We start from the raw sequence: 22,111 nt of genomic DNA on the forward strand, positions 1-22,111 counted from the left end.
GCAAAACCCAAGTTCACGTGACAGATTTAAAAATTATTTTTTTCAATAAATTTATTTATTTATTTTTGGCTGCGTCAGGTCTTCGTTGCTGCACGTGGGCTTTTCTCTAGTTGAGGTGAGCAGCGTCTACTCTTCGTTGTGGTGCACAGGCCTTCTCACTGTGGTGCCTTGCAGAGCATGGGCTCTAGGCGTGCAGGCTTCAGTAGTTGTGGCACGCGGGCTCAGTAGTTGTGGCTCACGGGCTCTAGAGCACAGGCTCAGTAGCTGTGGCACACGGGCTTAGTTGCTCCGCGGCATGTGGGATCTTCCCAGCCCAGGGCTTGAACCCGTGTCCCCTGCATTGGCAGCTGTATTCTTAACCACTGTGCTACCAGGGAAGCCCTTAAATATTTTAAAAAGGGAATTATAATGGAAACAAACGTTCTGGTTTACAGGGAGATAAATTTCTTCTCTTGCTTAAATTACCTTGAAATGTTTTAACACGATATAGTCCTGTCTGCTGGAGATTTACACGTTTACAATTTTAATTTGGGTTCAATCTATAATGCGCTGTGCTCATGTAGCTGTAGATCACCCCCGACAGAAAGGTCCTCGCCGGGAGTGGGGATGGGGTGCTGACATCTTTAAAGCGTGGATGAGGAAGGGAGCAGAGAACCAGCTCAGATCCCTACTGGAGAATCAGCAATGATTTGTGACTCAAAACCTGCCTTCTCTGACGCTTTTAAAATTCGTGCAAATCTTTCAGAGGGGCTGACAGGTTTGCATCACGTGAGTTTGGCAGTCATTTTCAGGCCACAGAGCCATTTCCTAATGATTTAAAGGAATGTGACACACTCAAGGCAAACTGCCTTTTATGCAGCATTTCTTCACACTCTTGCTAATTTTTTATGAAAACACAAGCTTTTATTTTCCCTTAGTTTGCAAAGTGGCAAACTGCAAAATACGTTACGTGAGGGGCGATTGCCCTCAAAGGGCTTTCTGCTTATGTGATCCTTCCTGTTCTCCATCTGCCTTGTTTGGATTGAGAGGAGAGACGCAGAGATTCTCCCACCTGGAGTGGACCCCAAAGGCACCTCTTATCAGCAGTGGCCACTAGACGGGTCACTGCGACAGTGACCACAGCCGCTGCAGAGGCCTAAACATATTATAGGAGCTGAAGAGACGAGAGAAATAAAGGGCTTTGCCTCACAATTTAATGTAATCTTATCATAATCTGAAAATAGATTAAGGATTCCCTTAGTCTGTGTACAATGCACCTTCCTAAACATCGAGGTTTCCCAGCATTTAGAGCAGCTCAAATGTGCCTAATTTTGTCTCCCTTCTCCCTGGTTTACGAATAACACATGATTCTAGGAAGCCTCTCTGTTCTCACTTTCTAATTTAACAGAAGGTAACACCCAAGACTTTCTGACTTTCTTCTGGGTCAAAAAATAAAAAATAATGGTCATAGATTAATCTCTGAACATTGATCATAATGGCCAAATAAGGGTTATAGAAAAGCCTCATGGCAGCAAAGCCAGCACAGGGAGGTGATAAACATGCCAAGGATTTCGACACTCCATTTCCCAAGCTTTACGACTGGAAGTTTTCAGAAGGACGTTTCTTGGGAGTATTCAGAACATGAGCTCTTTGGACTTAACGCATTGATATTCTTGGGAAAGAAGAATAGGCTGAATCTGGGAGATAAACTCAACTTCACTTCCATGTGCTGAGTTAAAAACAGTCGGTGGAACACAGGTGTTAGCTACGCTGTTCCTGTGGCCTGGGGTGTGCCACCACTCTGCGAGGAGACCGCTGCCACGGCTCCCAGTCCGAGCCTTACCTATGACAGAAAGGAAGGCTTTGGCTCTGGCGGGCTCGAAAGCGCTCCCTGGCAGCGCTGCCTCGCAGGCGTACTCCCCGATGTCCGAGGAGGTCGGCGTGCTGATGGTGAGGCGTCTCCCGAAGCTGTGGAGCCCACGGGTGACCCTCACCCCGTTTCTCTTCCAGGTCACACTCAGCTCCTCGACGGGCCTGGGAGAACGAAGGGCTTTAGTGACAATAAGTGTGGATCAGGTAGATGGCAATAATAATCATTCGACCAGGAGGTATGGTGGGTTGAACAGTGGACATTTAAAACTCAATCCAGATATTACCCTACTCCCTTAAGGCACGCGTCAGCGACACAGTCTGCTCAAGGGCTATTGAGCAAGGATAGCTAATTGCAGCAGCAATGGACCGTAAGTGCTAATGATTCCATTTGCTCAGGAAAAGAATGTTTAAAACAAATACTGCTAGGGGACGCGCTGCATGGGAGGCGTGATCACGGGGACCCCATTCTGGAGCGACCACTGATGGGGCTGAGAACACCTACGACGACAGAGGAGAAGAGAATTAACTCTTCCCTTTGTACCCGAAGGAGAGCAAAGCTTGTCTCTGCTCCTCAGCCAGAATCTAAGAAGAGACCCTCTACCACGACCCAGAGCTAAAGTGAAAAGCGCTGCTTTCCAATATAAATATTACATTCCATGTAAATACTGCAGAACAAGGCCCGGGAAAGGTCAGCACACCCACGTCCTATCTTCCCATACGCACTGTGCCCAGAGCCCAGCTGGATGAACAAGACCACCATTGCTGGGAGAGCCAGCCACACGCAGGAGGTGTTGTCATGGGTTGTTACTCCCCGTGTGGGGGACTGGCACTCACCTGGCGTTGGCTATGCATTCCAAGGTAGTCTCACTGGACCCGGCCACCACGCTTCTGTTGCTCGGGGGGATCACGATGACAGGGGCCACGGCTTCAGGCATGCCAACGTCTCCTGTGGCAGAGAAAGCAGAAGCCCATGGAACTCTCTCAAGTACAGAAGGGGTGAGGATTGGAACGTGACCCGAGAGTCTTGTCAAGCTGCTCCGACAGGACGCCCAGCACCTCGGGAGCCGACCCCAGCCCTCAAGGGGCACGCGGTGCGGTCCTGGTCCGTAAGCACGTATCCCGCCCAGGAACCACGGGGTCAGAGACCTCCTGCTGACTCTCCACACATCGTGCCCATAAAGGGCTTCAGACTGTCGTGCGTTTTCCAAAATGGTTGCTGACTTTATTTATCAATTTTAGACTTTGCTGATTGAGTTACCTGGTCTACCCACTATTTTCAAATCCGTTCACTTCCATAAATATTTCATGCATCAGGCCCTCTGCTGGGCACGCGTGTGTTTGGAAAGCGGCTGCTCTCTGACTTGGGCCCGAACACTGTCCCGGAGCAAAGACATCCCATGAACCAAGCGCTCGGTTCTGTGCGTGCATGTTTAATCCCTTCTCTCTGAAAAGTAAATATTCCGACTCCATCTCTGTTGTGTGAGTATCAAACTATAAATAATTTAGCTCATACCTCTGGTGACAAGGGAGAAAAAAAACACGAGAGGTTTTGCCACTTTTCTCTCAAATACAAGTAATATCAAAATTAAACTACGTGCACATTACTATTATTTATTTAGGGAAAATGAAGACTGATCACACATTTCGAGAACAGGTCTTTCAATAAAGGGTGGAGATGGAAGAGGCTGGAAATAAAAATAAATTGACATCACAGCAAATGCCCAATGCTTCCTGGAGGACCTCATGCTACAGAGACCCGCCACCAGTGCGAGCAGCTGAGGAGAACCGTGGAAGGTTCCAGCTGCTGGCAATGTGGTCAGGGCATCGAGAGAGAACAGAGGGAGAAAAGAGGACTGGCCTCTAGTCAATTTCCCACAGCTCTGAGTCCGGCTTTCACAGCCTAAGCAGTATGAGATTCTGGAATTAAAGTTTCATGTGAATTAAAAAAAAAAAAAAGCTTGAGGCGGGCAGAGTCAACAAATCAATTTTTTAACCCTATGTATCGACTAGTTACTGCGAGGCTGTTTCAGGCCCTCGGGGCTCCTGGCAAGCGCTGGGCAGCCTTCCCCTCCCCACGCCCGGCAGGGCCTCCCGGGGACCTTCCCAACTCCCGACACCCTCGGCTTGTGCGACTGGGCATCGTGGGGCTGGTTATCAGACCTCCGAGGATGCCGGAGCACACACACGTTCGTGACAAAGGCTGAAGGCCTGCCTGTCATCTGTGAAAGTCGCTGATGAGGAGAAATGACCTGAGCTGCTAATATTTGCAAACAGTCATGTGAAGTGAAGGAAGGCAGCGGGGCGCGCAGAGGTCGTTGAGCAAGGTGCTAATTTGGCATGAATCAGCGCTCCGCCTGGCGCCGGAGAGGAAGCCCGAGCTCAGCACTCGTCGCCGCCCGGAGGCCAGACCCCCGGCGGGCGGCTCCGCCTCGCCTGCGCGCTGACCCCGAGAGACCTGCACGCGACAGACAGGTCAGCGCCAGGCCCGAGTTCACAGCCCCGGGGACGAGCGAACGGGAGGATGCACGTGCTGCTCCGCGGTGATTCCAGCCGCCCCCAGGAAAGAGGAAGTCGTTCGTAATTGTGATTCACACGGAACAGCAACTTCTGTCTGTATTGCTCTAGTGGCCCAGACCATTACATGATTTCAAGGACCCTCACCCATGGCGGGTCGACAGGACAAGTGGAGCGAGCAGCTCGACTCGGGGCTGGTAAATGTCAGCCTGCCCTCAAACCCGACTATGTTGTTCTTTCTGGTGATGCGTGAGTCACACATGACACTTGGAGAAGTAGGTCCCAGAGATGCAGATAAAATGTGACGGTTCCTAAAACGTGCATTTCTAACACACACGCAAGGTACACACATGCCGGCAAAGTGACCTTGAGTTATGGAAACGACAACAGGAAGATCAAAGCAAGGTCTTGTGGTTGAGGAGTCTGTGCGTTTTCTACCGAAACTTAACATTTCAGTGAACTTTTACGTAAGCTCCCGGAATCCACATCTCTTGGTAGCAAGGACAGTGCTGGTTGTAGCACACGATGCTGGCACACTTTCTTCATTAAAAAAAATTTTTTTTAAATTTCAGTCAAATTCGTATGAGCACGTGGATTAAAAAGAACAGCAAAGAGAGGCTTAAAACGAAATGTGACAACCCACCCCCTCCCCCAAATGTGACTTTTAACTTGTCAGTGGGCAACTTTGCTTCAATCAGGCGGGAAGCTCAGTGGTGTCCCGAAGGGACCCTGAACCCCAGAGTGCAGAGCTTTTTCCTCTGGGGCCATTCATTCTCAGATGGCGTGGGGGGAGGGGGTCCTTACCTGTCTGTCTCTCTGTCTACTCGCCTTAGCTGCCGAGTACTCTACAGTGGGAGGTAGGAAGCAGACTGTCCCAGATGCAAACCATTAACCACCCCGGCTCTAGCTCTGGGTCATAACTAGTCCCACAGTGGCCAAGTCCGCTCCCCAAGCCGAGACCTCCTCCGCCCACCCCCATGGTCATCATGCCTCCATCCAGACCCTTGTTTCATCTCAGTCACTAACAGCGCCTTCTTGTCCTGTGGACCTCAGTCTCTTCTTCCTGTACTGCATTTTAGTGGGTTTTTACTTCTTTTTTAAGTGAGAGGAGGTCATGGATGTGCATTTTTAACCTGCCAAGCTGACTTTTCTACCAATTTTTTTCCCACGTTCAATTTTTAGAAGAAAAATGCAAAGAAGACTATCTGGGCATTTTTAAAAGGATAAAACAACCTCTTCATTTCTGGTACTCTCACGGTGTCTAAGATATAATAAGCACTCAACCAATACTCAATGATGGGTTAATTTTTCATAAATATTCTACAATAATGAGCCACTCCTACCACCACCAGGAAAATTACCCTCTCCTTCAGGGTTCCACATTAAAAAACATTTTTAAAATACCATATGCCAATGTATTAAGAATTATTTCTAAGAACGAAAACAAAATGGGAAGCCGGAGGGAAACCGTACTTCACCAAGTTCCCACACAGCTGCTCAACATTCTGTTATGCGTTTACATTTACAAATGTTGCCCAATTTAATCTGACAACAATCTATTAAGGTAACTATTAGCATCCCCCTTTTATGGATGAGAAAACTGAGCCCCAAAGTCACATGACTAAACATGGTAGAGAATGGGTTTTAAATAGAGGAATGTCTTCATCCAAAGTTCATAATCTTTCTTTTATATAACGATATTTCCTCCTAATGAAAACTTTGGTTGTGCTCAGTTAACCAAAAATTAAATTAACTAGAACACTCCTTCCCCCGAGCATTTCCTTAATTGAGACTTTACTGTAGCGTTTTCAACTGAGCATTTCCCAGGTTGGTTTAGGTGGTTGGGAGGTGCAGACATCGAAGCAAAAGAGGATTTCTGCCGAGGTCAGCAACAGTGGGTGCTAGGTAGCTTCAAAGGCAGAAAGGCGAATGCTTTGTAGTTATGGGAAGAAAGGCTCCCCGCAGAGGGAAATGGGGTCTACTCCTAGTCAGTTTCTCCCACATGAACCCCTTAATCACTGGAGAGGCTGAGTAGAGAGGAGCTGTCCAGGTTGCATTTAATTAAAAAGTACATTTAAAGAATATCAAATCTCTCAGACAGAAAAAAAAAAAAAAAGTTCAAAGTCTACCAGAACTGCTAAGCTGTGGAATTACTGCAGATAAAGCAGGATGAATGGCACACAGCCTGCTTCCCTGCAATCAAGACAGTGCCTGTGGTGGGCGAGAAGCGTATAAAGGGCAAGTCACATGGACCCAGGGTCAGGAGCACAGGGAGAGGCGGGAGGTGGTGACCGAGACCTGGAAGGAAGGAACCAGCCCCGCGGACATCTGGGTGCAGAGTCAGAGAGTCAAACTCTGGAGACAGAGGTGGGCAAAGGAGGCCACAGGAGCTCAGCCAAGTGACGGCAGGAGCCTGGGGGTTGGGAGGAAGAGAACTGAATTTAGAATCCAGTGGAGATACCCTGGGGCTCCCAGCGGGAAGCAAGTTACGCAGCTTCTCCGAGCCTTACCTTCCTGATTTGTAAAATGATGCCCGTTTCACGGGGCCATTAAAAACAGGAGTATACATTTGACACTCTCACTTTTGACATGTGTTTGTATGTGTACACGATGCACATCCGACAGCATGTGGCACACAGGACGTGCTTCGGAACTCGAGGCCGTGGCACCACGGTGAAGGGGAGACCGAGGCCCTCGGTCCCTGCTCTGCCCCAGAGTTTCCCGTCTCTCTGCCAGGACGGCCTCCCCGCAGACGCTCTGAAGGCCTGTGCGCCCTGGATGTGAGGCTGCGGGGGGCTGGACCTCGAGGGAAGGCCCGCAGCCCTGCTCGCGGCCTGGGAGGAGCGAGCCCGCCTGCAGGCTTGGGGCCCACATGTCCCCACACGCCTCCTCAGGAAGGTCTCCACAGCTCATTCAAAACACAGCCCCTTTCTTTCAAAAAAAGAGCCTATGCCCTGAACGTGGAATTTTCCAGAACATCTGAGAAAGTAAATCCCTTGCTTGGGCTTCCTCTGTCAGAACCGTCATCTTGCCCGTCCTGCTTCCTAGGCGAGCGCTACCGGCCACGCGCCTCAGGGGATCTTCGCGGCCAAACCGGCGCGGAGCCGGGTGTCGCCCTGGCCGCCCAGAAAATAACGAGTTCAAAGGCCACCTCCACCGGCAGATGCTGAGGCACATCTGCCCGGAGACACACAAACGTGCAAGACTAGCCAGCCACACGGGCACACGTATTCAACCAGAGGCGATCCCGTTCCGGGAAAGATGGGGCGACGACAAAGGCCACGGCCCCCAAGACTCCAAAGAACCTCGGCTCTCCAGTTCCTGGTGGGTCCAGATCTACAGGGTTCTCACCTAGGTCAAAAGAGGGTCCCGTCCGGAAGCAGCAGCTAATGGGGCCTCCAGGACCTTTCGAAACCTCCAAATCTTACTGCTCCAAAACAAGTGGTCTAAAACTTGTAGGAACAAAAGAGAAAAATAAGGTTGAGAACACACACGGGAGTAAAAGGCCTTAGGAAAGCTCTGAGTGCTGAGCTACAGGTTCCTCGGTGTTTTTTGAAAGCTTTCTTCGACATCCAGTAATGAAAATATTTATTGGTTGCGTTGACCAGATGACATAACCATTACAGACATGCTTTAAAATGCAGGCAACTGGCTATCTGGGCGGAGCGAGAAGTGACCCATCTAGAGCCAGGGCCCCGGGTGCCGGGCTCCTCTGGCACCTTTGGGGCCAGCTCTCACCTCACTGCAGTGTCCCGATTTGCAGGGAGATCTGTCCACCTTCTGGAATAAGGAGGAGCGGGTGTGTTATTCATCTTTGCACGAAGCAAAGTGCCTGGGCTATAAGAGCCCTTCTGTGCGCGCTTGTTGAAGGAAGAATTAAGTCGTGTCCAAACAGAGCACGGCTGGTTATTATCATCAGCTCTTTATCGCTGCAGGATGATAACCACCGTAGCAAAAGTACCTCTTATTTCCAGGCACTGGGCGAGCGTGGGGAATACAAGAGCTAACGGCACGGGGTCAGAGGTCAGCGACGTCAATGAGGTCTGGGTTTAGCAGAGGAAGAGAGTCACGTCAGAAGAACAAGCAGCTGGTGGTGGGGTCAGGAGGGCCGAGGGGAGGGACGCGGCAGGGTGCAGGGTAGGGAGCGCTGCGAGACTGATTCTTCCAGGGGAACTAGGAAGGGCTTGAGCCCGGCCCTTGGAAGATGGACGGTATTCACCAGGCAGAGGAGGGAAGGAAAGGCATTCCAGGAACAGGAAAAAAAAGAAAGTGGAAACCGAGTTGGCTTGTTTGGAAAACTGTCAAGTGGTTCTTGAAGGCTGAGGGGAAACTGGGGCCTGGGGGTGACCCCAGAGGAGGCTGTCGGGGGAGGGGGGCCATGCTACCACGTTTGGACTTTATCCAGTAGGGAATGGAGAGCCACTGAAGGCCCTTGAGGAGGAAAGTGGTGACGGAGACCGTGCGGGGCTATGGCGGGCGTCGGGGAAGAAGAGGGGCCGACGGCAGCTGGGTGTGCACACAGAAGCTCTCCCGGCTTCTGGCTCGAGTGGTTTGGGTGGATGGCGGAGCAGTTCGTAAGAGTGAAAACTCAGGAGCAAGAACGGGTTGGGGTGATGATGTGGGCGTGTGAAGCTGGCGGACAAGAAGGCCTGGTGGTGTCCACGTGGGCAGGGGCACTGGCCGGTCGGCGGCACGGGAGCTCGGGGATGAGCACGGAAGACAGGACTTGGAGGGGCCCCCAGGCGGCTGAGTCTTAAAGGGCAGCCGCAGGAAGTGCACATGGACGGGTTAACTGGCGGTCGGGGCAGTGGAAGAAGGAGGAGAAAGACGTGATGACAGTAAGGAAAGGGAGGCTGTTCCTTCCAAATGAACGGGAGTTCTCACGCGGACAATCAAGGCTGCTTCTGCTCAGTTTTTGAAGATGAATCTTTGAGCTTCCCTCCTAGGACAATTACTAAGGAAGGCGGAGCTACATATAAGTAAAAATCCTGACCTTCCCCAAGAAGCGTTTCACTGTGCCACGGAGCACACTAATAGACACTGCAGAGCTCGAGCCACTCTTTTGTTCAGTTCTGTAGCTCAGCTTCTGCAAACAGGCTGCCTAGGGCCATTCTCAACCGCTTTCTGGCAATAAAAAACACAATTTAATTGGTCAGTCTCTGATGATTCTTGACCTTGTTCCATGCACAGCAAGGTACATTCGTGCCCTTTTGGGGGATGGGTGAAAACAGCTCCAAGACACTTTACTTAAAGAAAATCAAGTGGCTTTTCTTTTCTTTCTTTTTTTTTTAAATAAATAAATTTTTTAAAAAAAGAAGAAGAAAGCTCTACTGATTTCTGCTCTCCCACTTATTAGCATGGTGACATCGTTGGCATGTTACTAACCTCAAAATGTGCCTCATTTTCCTCATCTGTAACGTGGGGATAATGGCACCGCCTCACCTACTCAGACTCATCACTGAGTGCCCCAAAGTGATTATTAACATTCAGACCCAACTTAATTACTTAGTTCATATAACACAGCCAGAAGAGACAAGTTATATTATAGCATCACCGGGTTCATAATAATATATAAGTAAATATCAGAGCCACACCAGGGAGCACAAAAAGTTAGATTCATCGTTTCTGACAACTGCATAGCGACTTTTAGTTTGTTCATTATTCCCGGCATCACAAATCTGAAATACAATTTTGCTCCTCAATTACAAGCAAATACTCTGAAAAGTGATTAGGTAGCTTTGAAAAAAATCATCATTATTCATTTAAGATAGAATATCTTAAAAATCTTTGCCAAGCAAGATATTAGCTTTACCTTTATAAATCTCTGCATAAAATGAAAAACAAATGAAGGCATACAAATTTCATTTTGTTCTATGTTTTTAAATACCGTCCTTTGTTTCCCTTAAAAGGTTTTTATCTATTCATTCAAAAGTATTCTGAAGCTCTACTGCCCGTTTAAGACAGAATGAAAGTTTTAGAGCACCTGAACTAAGCACTGTCTTGACTGAACCGAAGCAGGAACTCGATCAGGGCCCTCGTGGGCCTCCCAGCCATGCCTTTGCACAGATAAGGAACCTCATCTTTGTTGGTCATCACGCCTGCTATGTCTAAATGCACCCACTTAGGATAGTCACAACTTCTTTCCGAAATGCTGCAGCCGTGCATGCCCCTGCAGATCTGTATTTTCCAATGTTATTAACATCAGCAAGTTGGCAACCTACAATCTGTGTTGTGTAACGTTCAAAGAGAGGCATCCTCCAGACACGGTCTCCCGTTTCAATGCTGGCCTCAAATAGTTTGTTCCACAGCCAGGAAGAATTGGTAAAGACCCCAGTGGCACCGGACCCCAAAGCTGCATCCATGGCACCTGTCAGGGTGGCGGCACTGATGATGACCTTTGGGTTAAAAGTGTGCGCGGAGCGGAGTACATGGGCCAGGATGAGTCTCCCCTCAGCATCAGTGTTATACACCGGTACGGCCTTCCCGTTCTTGGCTCTAACAACATCCCCAGGCTTGCTGGCCTTCCCGCTGGGCATGTTTTCACAAAGAGAGGCCAAACCTACAATGCTGATGGGGCAGGTCGAGCTCGGCAGCAGACACGATGGCTGAACAGATAGTGGCGGCTCCTCCCATGTCTGCAGCAAACTTGATGGAGATGTCACCACTGTCAAAGGTAATAATCTCCTTCCCAACAAACACCAAGGGAGGTTCACTTGCATTGCGGCTGCCTTTGTAGTGAATTTCCGGGAAGACTGGAGGCTCTTCGGACCCTTTGGCCACACGGAGGAATGATCCCATTTCCTGTTCCTCAATCCAAGGCTTGGGTCTGATGTGGACGTCTGTTTTACTACTAGCACTTTTGAGATTCTTCTCAGTAATTCCGGAAAATCTGGTTGGTGTCCTCATTGGTGGGCATCTCCATCAAGTAGCACGCCAGGTCCTGCCCAGAAGCAAAGAGGACTCCCCTTTGCCAGGCCTCCTGATACCCACTTCCATGGAGCTTCACTGACACGGCCACCTTCTTTTTCTGCTTCAAATCGTCATACTCATAGAGCCCAAGCACCACGCCTTGCGCAGGGGCGTCTCCGCAGGGGTCCACCTCCACAGACGGGATCTCTGGGTCCTGAACCTGTCTGCACCCCGCTGCAACAGCGGCTCTGATGTTTTCTTTGCCTTCGTGCCAGTTTTCCTGTTCGTCAACTCTGGCCGTCTTTTTGCCGAGGCCAACCACCACCATGCGGGAGAAGTCCTCATGCAGACCATAAAAGCTTTGGGTTTTGCCTTCCTTCAGGGGTGGTCCAGATATGTTCAAGATTTCTCTCAGCTTTCCAGACACCCATTTATTAAAATTCTCTCCTGTGCTTGTAAACTGGGGCACATCATCTTCTTTTTCTTTGCCACAGATTCCTAAAACAAGGCCCTTCGTCTCGTCTGCGGCGGCTGGGCCGGGTCCCCAGAAGCGCTTTCTGCTCAGCTGTCGGACGGGCAACTCTCGCCGCAGCTGGAAGAGGCAGCAAGAACATCCTTTCGGCTCGGCCCAGTGGCACCGCTCTCCACCGAGCACGTGGCGCAAGGAGGGCGAATGCGCGCCTGGGAGCCCGGCTTTCTTGCGGGGGGCGGTGGTCGGGCTCTAGTGGCTTTTCTACTCATCAGTTGCTTTTGCAACCCTTCGGAGTCTGTCATCTTTCTCGGCATTATTAAAACGGCCTGGCAAAAGGATTAAGTGCTCTCCTGCCTGCAAAAGCATCTCAACAGGTGTGTCTCATCGCTTGCCACCATGGGAGCTGGCGTCTTGATAGCTCACATCCTGTAGAGCTGAACCCTCCAGGGCACATACGTTTTAAGAGACTAGGAGATATATGTGTGTGTGTGTGTTTATATATTATATATATAATCTCCAAGAACTCATAGAAATTATTATTATTTTTGTTGTTGTTAACATGTGCTACAGTAAAGGGTGTATAGGCAACAGGCAAACCGGGTCATTCCCTCAGACTCCAAGCGGTGAGTTTCTCAAGGCGGAACCTGGGCGATTTTAAGACGTACTTTATTGTGAAAACTGAAATAAACAGCATGAAATTTCTCCTGATTGGAAAAATCTTGTTCACTGAATAGAAAGTTCCTCCCACCTTTCACTTTCCCCAAACTCACTTTTTAGTTTCTGCCCACCCAGCTCCTGAACAGGTGAAGCAGGCGTGTCAATTTTTCTGCGTTAATAATCCCTTGTGTGTGGAGCTGCCGAAGAAGACTCCTGTCCTTCTAAACGCTGTGTCCTCAATCGCTCATTAGCGAGAACCCGCTCTCAGCCGCGAAGGCACCGGGCAGTGCCGCTGGAAGAGCCCAGTCACAGAAGCCCCGCTGCCCTCCCAGGAGAGTCTGCACCGGCCGACTCGCTTCTTGTTTACTGTACAACAGTGGGAGGGAAAGAAAAATGGGAGGGAATACAGCCATGTACCCCATTTACAATTTTATCTTTCCGTGTACTTCCATTTTTATCTCAATACACTTCTGGACTTTTCTATTGACAAGAGAGGATAAATAAAATAATGTGACAGCTTGACAAACAATCCAGCAGTTTCTTTTCTTCTCATTTATCACATGTTTGAAAACTTGCACATTTGGAAATCAACGGAATGTTACAAAGAAGGTATTTTCATCGGCAGAGAAAAATGAAGGTGATAAAAGGCAACTCTGCAGCAGGCTTATTCGTTTATTTATTTATTGGTAAAACAGAGAACAGGAGTGTGGATTTAGGAACTGCACGGTTGGACCCTGGAGTGATCCAAATATACAGAGACAACAGCTTTCCATTTAAGCATATAAATGCATAACCTACCGTTTAATGCAAAAGAACCAAAACCAACAGAGACACTGGGACCATATGTAGTTTGGGTGGGATAGAGAAGTAAGAGGGTATTCTTCAGGAAATTAGGTCAATTTTCCAAATGGCTTACTGAAATCATTGAGAAGGTACCTAGGCACAATAGCAGATCACTTTTAGCTTCAGCGAGAAATGCCCTTGAATAACTTTGCCAAACATGCCAACCTGGGCGTGGAGCCCAAGCCCACCGGGGCAACTGATGCCCTTCTGAGGCTATTAGCAAGGACAATGGGGCACTGCAGGACCCCTTGGCAGGGGCCTCTGAAGCCTTGGTCCCTTCCATCCGCAGCTGGAGGAGGTCCAAGGAAAAAGGTTTTCTCTAAGTTCCCATGAGACACAAAGGATTTAGAGGTTGGTAGATCTGCAGGAAGAACACCACTGCCTTGAGCAACCTCGAGCAGAGAAATCAAAACCACATCTGGTTTCTTTAGTGACCATAAAGCCGTCATTTGGAGGACCGAAGCCACACTGACGGGGGCCTCTGCCTCCGCAGGCTGGGGGCCCCTCTGACAATGGCGAGCTCACCCCTCCCAGCCGTGCCCTTCCCCTCGCTCCGAGCTCCACTGGACACTCCACTTACTATGCTTGTTTGGTTTGTGTCTGTCTCTCCCCACAGGAAGAAGACCAGGAGCACAGGCACTTTCATCTGTTCTGTTTTAGCCGTTCTCTCGAGGCCTACAACAGTGCCTCGTGCACAGCAGGTATCCAGTAAGTATCTGTTGATTGAACACGGAGAGAAGGGCCTGGGTTCCTGTGCTTCACCTGCCGCGTGGCAGGCGCTCTCTGAAACATCCCAGCCGCCCTCCTCTGGCCTGAGCGCCTCCGCCTGCAACAACTTTCCCCATTCCTACACCCCGCCTGCACTGCAGGCTGCTGAAGTCCACCCATCCATCGGGGCCAGGGAGCATGCCGCCTCCTCCAGGAAGGCTTCCCAGGCCCTCAGTGAAAGTGCCCTTCCCTCTCGGTACCTGCTGCATGCATTTTAATAACATGAAATTTACCATTTTAACCATTTTTAAGTGCACAGTACTGTGGCATCAATTTACACAGTTGTGCAACCATCACCAGTATCCCTTTCCAGAATTCATCTCCCCAAACTGAGACTGTCCCCATTAGACACCTGCTCCTCATTCCTTTCTCCCCAGCCCCCTCCCCCTCTCCTGCTTTCTGTCTCTGTGAGTTTGACTCCAGGTACCTCACGTAAATGGAACCATATAGTACTTGTTCTTTCATGACTGGCTTATTTCATGGAGCATAATGCCTTCAAGGTTCACATATGTGGTAACATGTATCAGAATTTCATTCTTTTTTAACGCTGAATAACGGTCCATTGTATGGACGGACCACATTTCATTTATCCATTCATCTGCTGATAGACACTTAGGTTGTTGCTTCCGCCTTTTGGCTGTTGTGAATAATGCTGTTATGACCATGGGTGTGTGAGTATCTGTTCAAGTCTCTGTTTTCAGTTCTTTTGGGTATATATCCAGAAGTAGAACTGCTGAATCATATGGTAATTCTGTGTTTAAGTTTTTTTTTTTTTTTGCGGTACGCGGGCCTCTCACTGTTGTGGCCTCTCCCGTTGCGGAGCACAGGCTCCGGACGCGCAGGCTCAGCGGCCATGGCTCACGGGCCCAGCCTCTCCGCGGCATGTGGGATCTTCCCGGACTGGGGTACGAACCCATGTCCCCTGCATCGGCAGGCGGACTCTCAACCACTGCGCCACCAGGGAAGCCACTGCGCCACCAGGGAAGCCCCTGCGTTTAAGTTTTTAAGGACACATCATACCATTTTCCACAATGGCTGTGCAATTATACATTCCCACCACTAAGGCAAAAAAGAGTTCCAATTTCTCCACATCCTCACCAACACTTGTTGTCTCCTCTTTGTTTAGATTTTCTTCCAACTAGCCGTCCTAATGGGTGGGAGTGGTGTATCATTTGATTTGATTTCCCTACTGATTAGGGAAGTAGAACATTTTCCCAGGTGCTTAATTAGCCATTTGCATATCATCTTCGGAGAAACATCTATTCCAGTCCTTTGCTCAGTTTTTAAATCAGGTTGTTTGTTTGGTTGTTGAGTTGCAGGAGTTCTTTGTATTTTCTGAACATTAATCCCTTATCAGGTGTAGGATTTACAAGTACTTCCCCCTATTCCATGGGTTGCCTTTTCACTCTGTTGATAGTGTCCTTTGATGCGCAAAAGTATTTAATTTTGATGAAGTCCAATTCATCTATTTTTTCTTTGCCTGTGATTTTGGTGTCATATCTAAAAAATCACTGACAAATCCAATGTCATCAAGCTTTCCCCCCTATGTTTTCTTCAAGGAGCTTGACAGTTCTAGGTCTTAGCTGTAGGTCCTTTGACCCACTCTGACCCTGGACCTGGGGTATGCGGTGTAAGGCACGCAGTGCACTTTGCACGCCTGGTTAGTATCGCTCCAGAGCTGGTGTTGCCCATGCCCTGCCCACAGTCTCTGTCACTTGCCGCTTACTTACAAACCCACAACTTTCTGAAAACACCTGCCAGTTCCTATCTGAGGTCATTCTCTGGCCAGGGGTATGATTGGCCTACAAGGGTGAGGTGGAGAGATAAGCCTGCATGTCTGGACGTTAATGTCCCTGGAAGTCGTTCTCAAGGAATAAAGCATGGGAGCTGATGAATAAATCCTTGCACTTTTCCCCTCAGTTAGCGACACTACAGTGGCTTCTATCCAGTCTCCCTGAGGCTCCTGGGGGACCCAGGCCAGATGTTCACTGAGGGGCTGGGCTGACTCACTGATGCACGTGCACTGGTGTCTTTCCCTCCTCTGTCTCCGTTGCCCATACTTCCTGGGATCACCTCTAAATAAACGCCTGCACCCACATTTTCACTGAACTCATATGCTCTGCTTCTGGGGGAAAGTGAGACAAACCCTGGTCTCCTTCAGATGAGGGCACCTGTACAAGCGCATATCTGCCCCATCCACTGTAATCTCCTTAGGGTATGTGATTCTTAGTCTTCAGAGCCTCTGGCAAACAGTCAGTGCCTAACAGATGCTTGCCAAATCGAATAAATCTAATTTTACAGTTTCCAAGTAGACATCAATATCTGTTCCTAAAATAATCAAATCTCTTCCCAAGACAAGAGTTTTGCATGTAAGTTTCTGGAGAGTAGCACAGCCCTGCTCCTGAGACATGTTTATGACCCTCTGTCAGGCTCAAATCCTGCTGAAAATCAGATTGCCTTTACATAGCATGAATCACAAACAGAATCTGTAACTAGAAAAGTGTCTCATAGATAAAACCAAGAACAAAGAAATGCAATCCCGAGTCCCTGGAGAAAACAGAAAATTATCTTAACAAATGCTGTGAGTACATGAGAGAAAGAAAAAAGAAAAAAAAGGAGATAAATAAGAGAGAAAGGGGGTCACAGTATGTTAAGCAGAATATATCAGGAAAACCACAGTTGTGCCCCCCTCCTTAAAATACAATAAAGATCTTTACGGACTAAACTGAAGTTATTTTCCTTGCTACAGATACCATTGTTCAATTCACAGACTAGAAATTATGGCAATTGAAGCTCAAGGTAAATTCATGGTCTAGTTATAAAGATGCCTGCTTGGGAAGCCATACCGCAGGTGAACACTCCCACGGCTGTGACTTTTGGAAGACTTTGTTTGACTGGAACAACATAAAATTGAAAGCTTTGTATTTTACAGCTCCCCCAGCCATGTGAAAACACAAAGAGCTGAGGAGCCAATATTTTGAGAAACAGGTTTCTCGATGTTTCAGCTCCTTCCCAGAAGGGGCACCCCACAGACCAACAGCTGACCTTCTTTTTATTTTTTCATGTAAGACTGATATCCTAAATAAAACCAGAGCCTCTCAAATGAGAAATCCAAGACCAATAAAACCTCTCACTTACATATTTAGTGTTTCATAAAACTGAAATGCCGAAAGGTGGTTATACCCAGAACTGAAGAAATATTTTATCGATCGTGTGGTATTTTCTTCTGTATTCCCACCTTAAATGTAAATGTTCATACAAATATATTGATGAACACTTCCTCTGCTGTGTTTTTAGGTAATCAATTTCTTATTTATTTCCTCTTAGAAGAGAGCAAACTCTGAGGCAGGAAATCTTGCAGGTACCCTAAGCAGCACAGAGCAACTGAGAGCACTACGTGTTCCAAACCAATAAACGGTAAGTAAACAACCTGGTGGATAACCGTGCTCACCAGCCATATTCATTTCAAGCTAATTCTAGGAATAGAACTGTATTCTGTTTCCTAACATTAGGATCACGGAGCATTTCTCTCTGGGGGATGGAGTGAGGACTTTACCCCAGCTCATTTCTAGGTGGGCCAGGCAGGGCTGTATCTCTACCAACATCGTGGGCCTGACTGCTCCCAATGCACCAGCGCAGGTTCTGGGCTCGGCCTGTTTGGAGATTCATCATCCTGAGTGGAGAGCGCTGGCCCCAAGAAGAATAAATAACCAGGCTAGGGACGTGCAGCTAGAGAGCAGCGCCACACACAATCTGAGCACACAGGTGAGACAGGAGTCGGGGTCTTGGCTTGTTTCCTGGTCTAACTCTGTCTCCCTCTCTCTCCTGCTCGTGCGTGCACTCTCTCTCCCCTATCTCTGGAAATTAGGTGGGTCATTGCCCTTGACGGGGAGCACAGCAAACAAGACCACAGAATGAGCCGGGGCACAGGGAGGCTTTGATAGTGACGGATGAGAGCTCGTAACTGTGGAGGAACTTCCCTTTCTGTTTTCCCATCTCTTTTCTTTTTGTTAGCGTTGCTATATCAGAATTACCCTTTGTGTGTCACAACAGAGGTACAAACAAATCAGGAAATCTTAAGAGAAGAAAATATTTCTTTTCCTGTCTGTCCTAGCTTCCTTTCAATGAATAAAGTCAGTCCGGGCTTCCCTGGTGGCGCAGTGGTTGAGAGTCCGCCTGCTGATGCAGGGGACGCGGGTTCGTGCCCCGGTCCGGGAAGATCCCACATGCCGCGGAGCGGCTGGGCCCGTGAGCTATGGCCGCTAAGCCTGCGTGTCCGGAGACTGTGCTCCACAACGGGAGAGGCCACAGCAGTGAGAGGCCCGCGTACCGCAAAAAAAAAAAAAAAAAGTCAGTCCCACAGTGCAAGAATAGAGTCCTCAGCGAGAACAAGACGTTTTCTGATATGATCCAAGGATCTATTTAAACCAACTGCTCCCCTACTCAATCTGCTAGGAAGCAAGTTTTTTTTTTTTTTAAATGTCAACACAATCTCATTTATATTTTGGTCTAAAATCAACACCAACAATAAATCTAAGGTTGATGACAGAAAGAGAGAGAGTATATAAAGAGCAGAAACCGTGTATATAAAGAATTAGGCCTACAAAACACAGCTAAGATCCCGCTTAAGATATATACTTAAAATTAATTATTGCAGGTGTTATGAGAGGGGAGTGTGCTGCTGGTAGAAACATAAGACGTCTGTTCACATAACCTGGAAGGCAGGTGAATAAAAAATAAACTCCTAATCCCATCTATGTGATTGTTCAAATATATGAAGAAAGAAGCTGGTCATTGTGGGCCTATTTAAAACGTGGAAGGTTGATGATTACTCAGCAGATCTGGACAGTGCAAACTATCAATTCAAACAAATAAGCACTAAGCGTGTTTCACACACTTAGCAATCTGTTGTAGTTTTAAAGCAGCATGGGCACTCAGCTTTCTGCATGACAGCATGAATAACAGATTTATAGAGAATTTGTAGGAAATCCAAAAGTAATTATGGCAAATCTTTAAACAACAGGCACTTCCACCAAACCTCTCCCAAAGCTTCCAATGAGAGGATCCATCTATTTATTTAAAAATCTACCTTAGTGTCTGTTCAGTCCATGGCACTACTCATTTACTGGCAGTGAAATGCCCCCACAAGCTTGCACAGAGGAGGAGACAGAGTGGAACTGGAGCTAGGACAGTGCTCTCTTTAACCAGCACGGGATCAATCAGCACACAGACGTGGGGTGGAGCTCACCTAGGAAGGCAGAGGGGGGCTTAAGGAACTCAGAATCTACCCCACACGCCTGGATAGAGGCAAGAATCTGCCCCCAAATTACTTCCTCCAAAAGTGGGAGCTGCCTTTGGTTGAGTCCTTTAAAAGTCTCTCAGATGACAGGGCTTCCCTCGTGGTGCAGTGGTTGAGAGTCCTCCTGCCGATGCAGGGGACATGGGTTTGTGACCCGGTCCAGGAGGATCCCACATGCCACGGAGCGGCTAGGCCCGTGAGCCATGGCCACTGAGCCTGCGCATCCGGAGCCTGTGCTCCACAATGGGAGAGGCCACAGCAGTGAGAGGCCCGCATACCGCAAAAAAAAAAAAAAAAAAAAAAAGTCTCTCAGATGACAAACGCTTCCTTTATTTCTTTGTTTTGAAAATTAAGTACTGCTTGGGAAAGACACATTAGCCTAAAATAACCCCAGTTGAAACATGTGGTGGTTACCTGGAAGGAATCCGTTTTTAGAAAGATGTAGACATTTAACATAGGGTTAGTAATTATGCTCCCACTTATAAGTGTTGGTTATTGTTCTGAAAGGCCTTTTAAATATCGTTTGGAAAAGCAAAATGTTAATGTGGTACATCCACACTGTTGGATGCTACCCAGCAGTAAAAAATGCCAAGGAAGCTCTTTATAGACTGATATAGAAAGACCTCTAAGATGTACTGATAAATGAAAAAGCAAAGTACTGAACAGCAAATATGACATGTTCCTTTTGGGGTAGGAGAGAAGGAAGAAATAAGACTATGCATGCATATTTGCTGTTATTTACATAAAGAAAAATAATGGAATAAAAATAAAAATAATTCAGTAAGACACATGCAGGAATCATTTTTCTTTCACAACTAGGCTTTTCTAAGAAATGGCTATAGATAAGACCTTCTAAATGATGATAAAAATACAAATCAAATATATTTATAAACATACTTTTCTTCTTCTAAACCTGGTACAGAATTTATTTTCCTCAGAGTGTCTTTTCTGATTAGTTCATTTCAACCCACTCACTAATTCGCTTAATTTGACATCAATATTTTCAGTTTCCAAAACACCAAAAAACCACATACAGTTTTGCAAACATTCTTAAGACCTTTTTATTTATATTTTCTAAATTGGTGCTTCTCAAACCTTCATATGCACACAAGTCATCTGGGGAGCCTGTTCAAAAGCAGATTCTAAAGCAGCACGTCTGGGTAGAGCTAGATTCCACATCACTCAGCTCCCAGGTGAAGCCTGTCCTGCTGCCTATGCTCTGGCAGCAGAGCTCTCACTAGTTAGAAGGAAAAGATCATGCTTTTCAGCACATGGTGAGTTTTCAATACATATCAACCAACTCATTGCTCCTCAGAGTGGAGCTGGGACCTGCAGTACAGACCTCTTCTGGGAGCTGGTTAGAGGGGCAGAGTCTTGGGCCATACCCTGGGCCTACTGAATCAGGACCTAAATGTTAAACTCTCTGAGTGATGTGTAAGCTCATTCAATTTGAGACGCTCTGTGCTAGGTGATCTTACTCTTCAGTTAGGATTATTTTCACATGTTTATCAATTACATAAAAGAAAACACATAAAAATACTCTGTCTTCATGAACCTGACTCAGCAGGAAGTAGTCCTGCTGGGGGTGGAAGGATGCAAGGTCTGGGACAACTACCAGGGGAAAAGAGGCAGGTCTGAACTTGGGGCGAGTCCGAGGATTTCTGTGCAGCACTGGCATCTCCAGAGATTCTAGAAGCTACCAGTCTGGTGGAACTTCAGTCCTGCAGAGGAGGAAGCAGGTGGAAGGTGGGCTGAGCCTCGGCAATCTGGGTATGCTGGAAGGTCAAGAGAGGACTGATAGGACAAGGGAATGATTAGAATGTGGACACCGTGGTGTGGAGGAAGGAAAAGATGCTAGGAGAGGGCTAACAAATTGGGCAGGAGAGATGAGCTAGGTATTGATGAAGTAACAAGGACAAAGGGCAGGAAAAGTGGAAGGGAAGGATGACCAGGAACAGAATTAAAGATACCAAAGGCAGAACATTTTCAGAGATTATAAGGATTACAGCACATTTATTAACTGCTTAGTGTGGGTCAGATTCACTGTGCTACTCACTGTGTCCATTATCATGTATATTTCTATTGTTCACATTTTGACAGATAAGGAAACAGACTCACAAGGTAGCTTTCCTGCCCAATGTCACAGCACATAGCTGGATATACACCTAGGGCTTTATGACTAGAATCTGTGCTCTTAACTCCTACCCCATCCTAACCCCAATGAGGAGGTTCCAGGTGTGGTCACACACAAGTAGCAGAGATAAAAGTCCATAGAGAGGGGCTTCCCTGGTGGCGCAGCGGTTGAGAGTCCGCCTGCCGATGCAGGGAACACGGGTTCGTGCCCCGGTCCGGGAGGATCCCACATGCCGCGGAGCGGCTGGGCCCGTGAGCCATGGCCGCTGAGCCTGCGTGTCCGGAGCCTGTGCTCCGCAATGGGAGAGGCCACAACAGTGAGAGGCCCGCATACCGCAAAAAAAAAAAAAAAAAGTCCATAGAGAGAAGGCTGAGAAATCCTGTAGCCAGAGTGGTCATTTCAAATGCTGAACTCAGGCCAATCTTCCTAGAACCCAGGCTCGTCACACTCAGACCCTGATAACTGCTCCAGGACCTGCCACCTTGCGTCTGCACACCCCTACCTTGGGTGGGAGACATCATCATGGTCCACAATATGTTGAGCTCTCTGCTGCTTCTAGATATAAGGGGAGGATCCTTCTCTTTTCCCAATGAGTTAGGTGTAGTTACCAGTTAGCCATGTATCGATAACTGGTTTTGGCCCATGAAATGTGAGTGGAAGGGAT

At 47.9% G+C, this 22,111-nt stretch overlaps 1 protein-coding gene and 1 pseudogene across 1 annotated transcript in view; both read right to left on the minus strand.

Moving 5' to 3' along the window:
- SDK1 (sidekick cell adhesion molecule 1) overlaps positions 1 to 22,111 on the minus strand; it is an 831,209-nt gene that overhangs the window by 237,938 nt on the left and 571,160 nt on the right. Inside the window, exons 6-7 of the mRNA XM_060079272.1 lie at positions 2,686 to 2,797; positions 1,823 to 2,013 (exon numbers count right to left, since the gene is read on the minus strand). Of these exons, the coding sequence (XP_059935255.1) occupies positions 1,823 to 2,013; positions 2,686 to 2,797 (303 nt within the window). The remainder of the gene's footprint in view (positions 1 to 1,822; positions 2,014 to 2,685; positions 2,798 to 22,111) is intronic.
- Positions 10,354 to 11,888, minus strand: LOC132476424 (cytosol aminopeptidase-like; annotated as a pseudogene).

Source organism: Mesoplodon densirostris, chromosome 16 (genome assembly GCF_025265405.1).
Source record: "Mesoplodon densirostris isolate mMesDen1 chromosome 16, mMesDen1 primary haplotype, whole genome shotgun sequence".
In the NCBI taxonomy this organism is placed as follows: domain Eukaryota; kingdom Metazoa; phylum Chordata; class Mammalia; order Artiodactyla; family Ziphiidae; genus Mesoplodon; species Mesoplodon densirostris.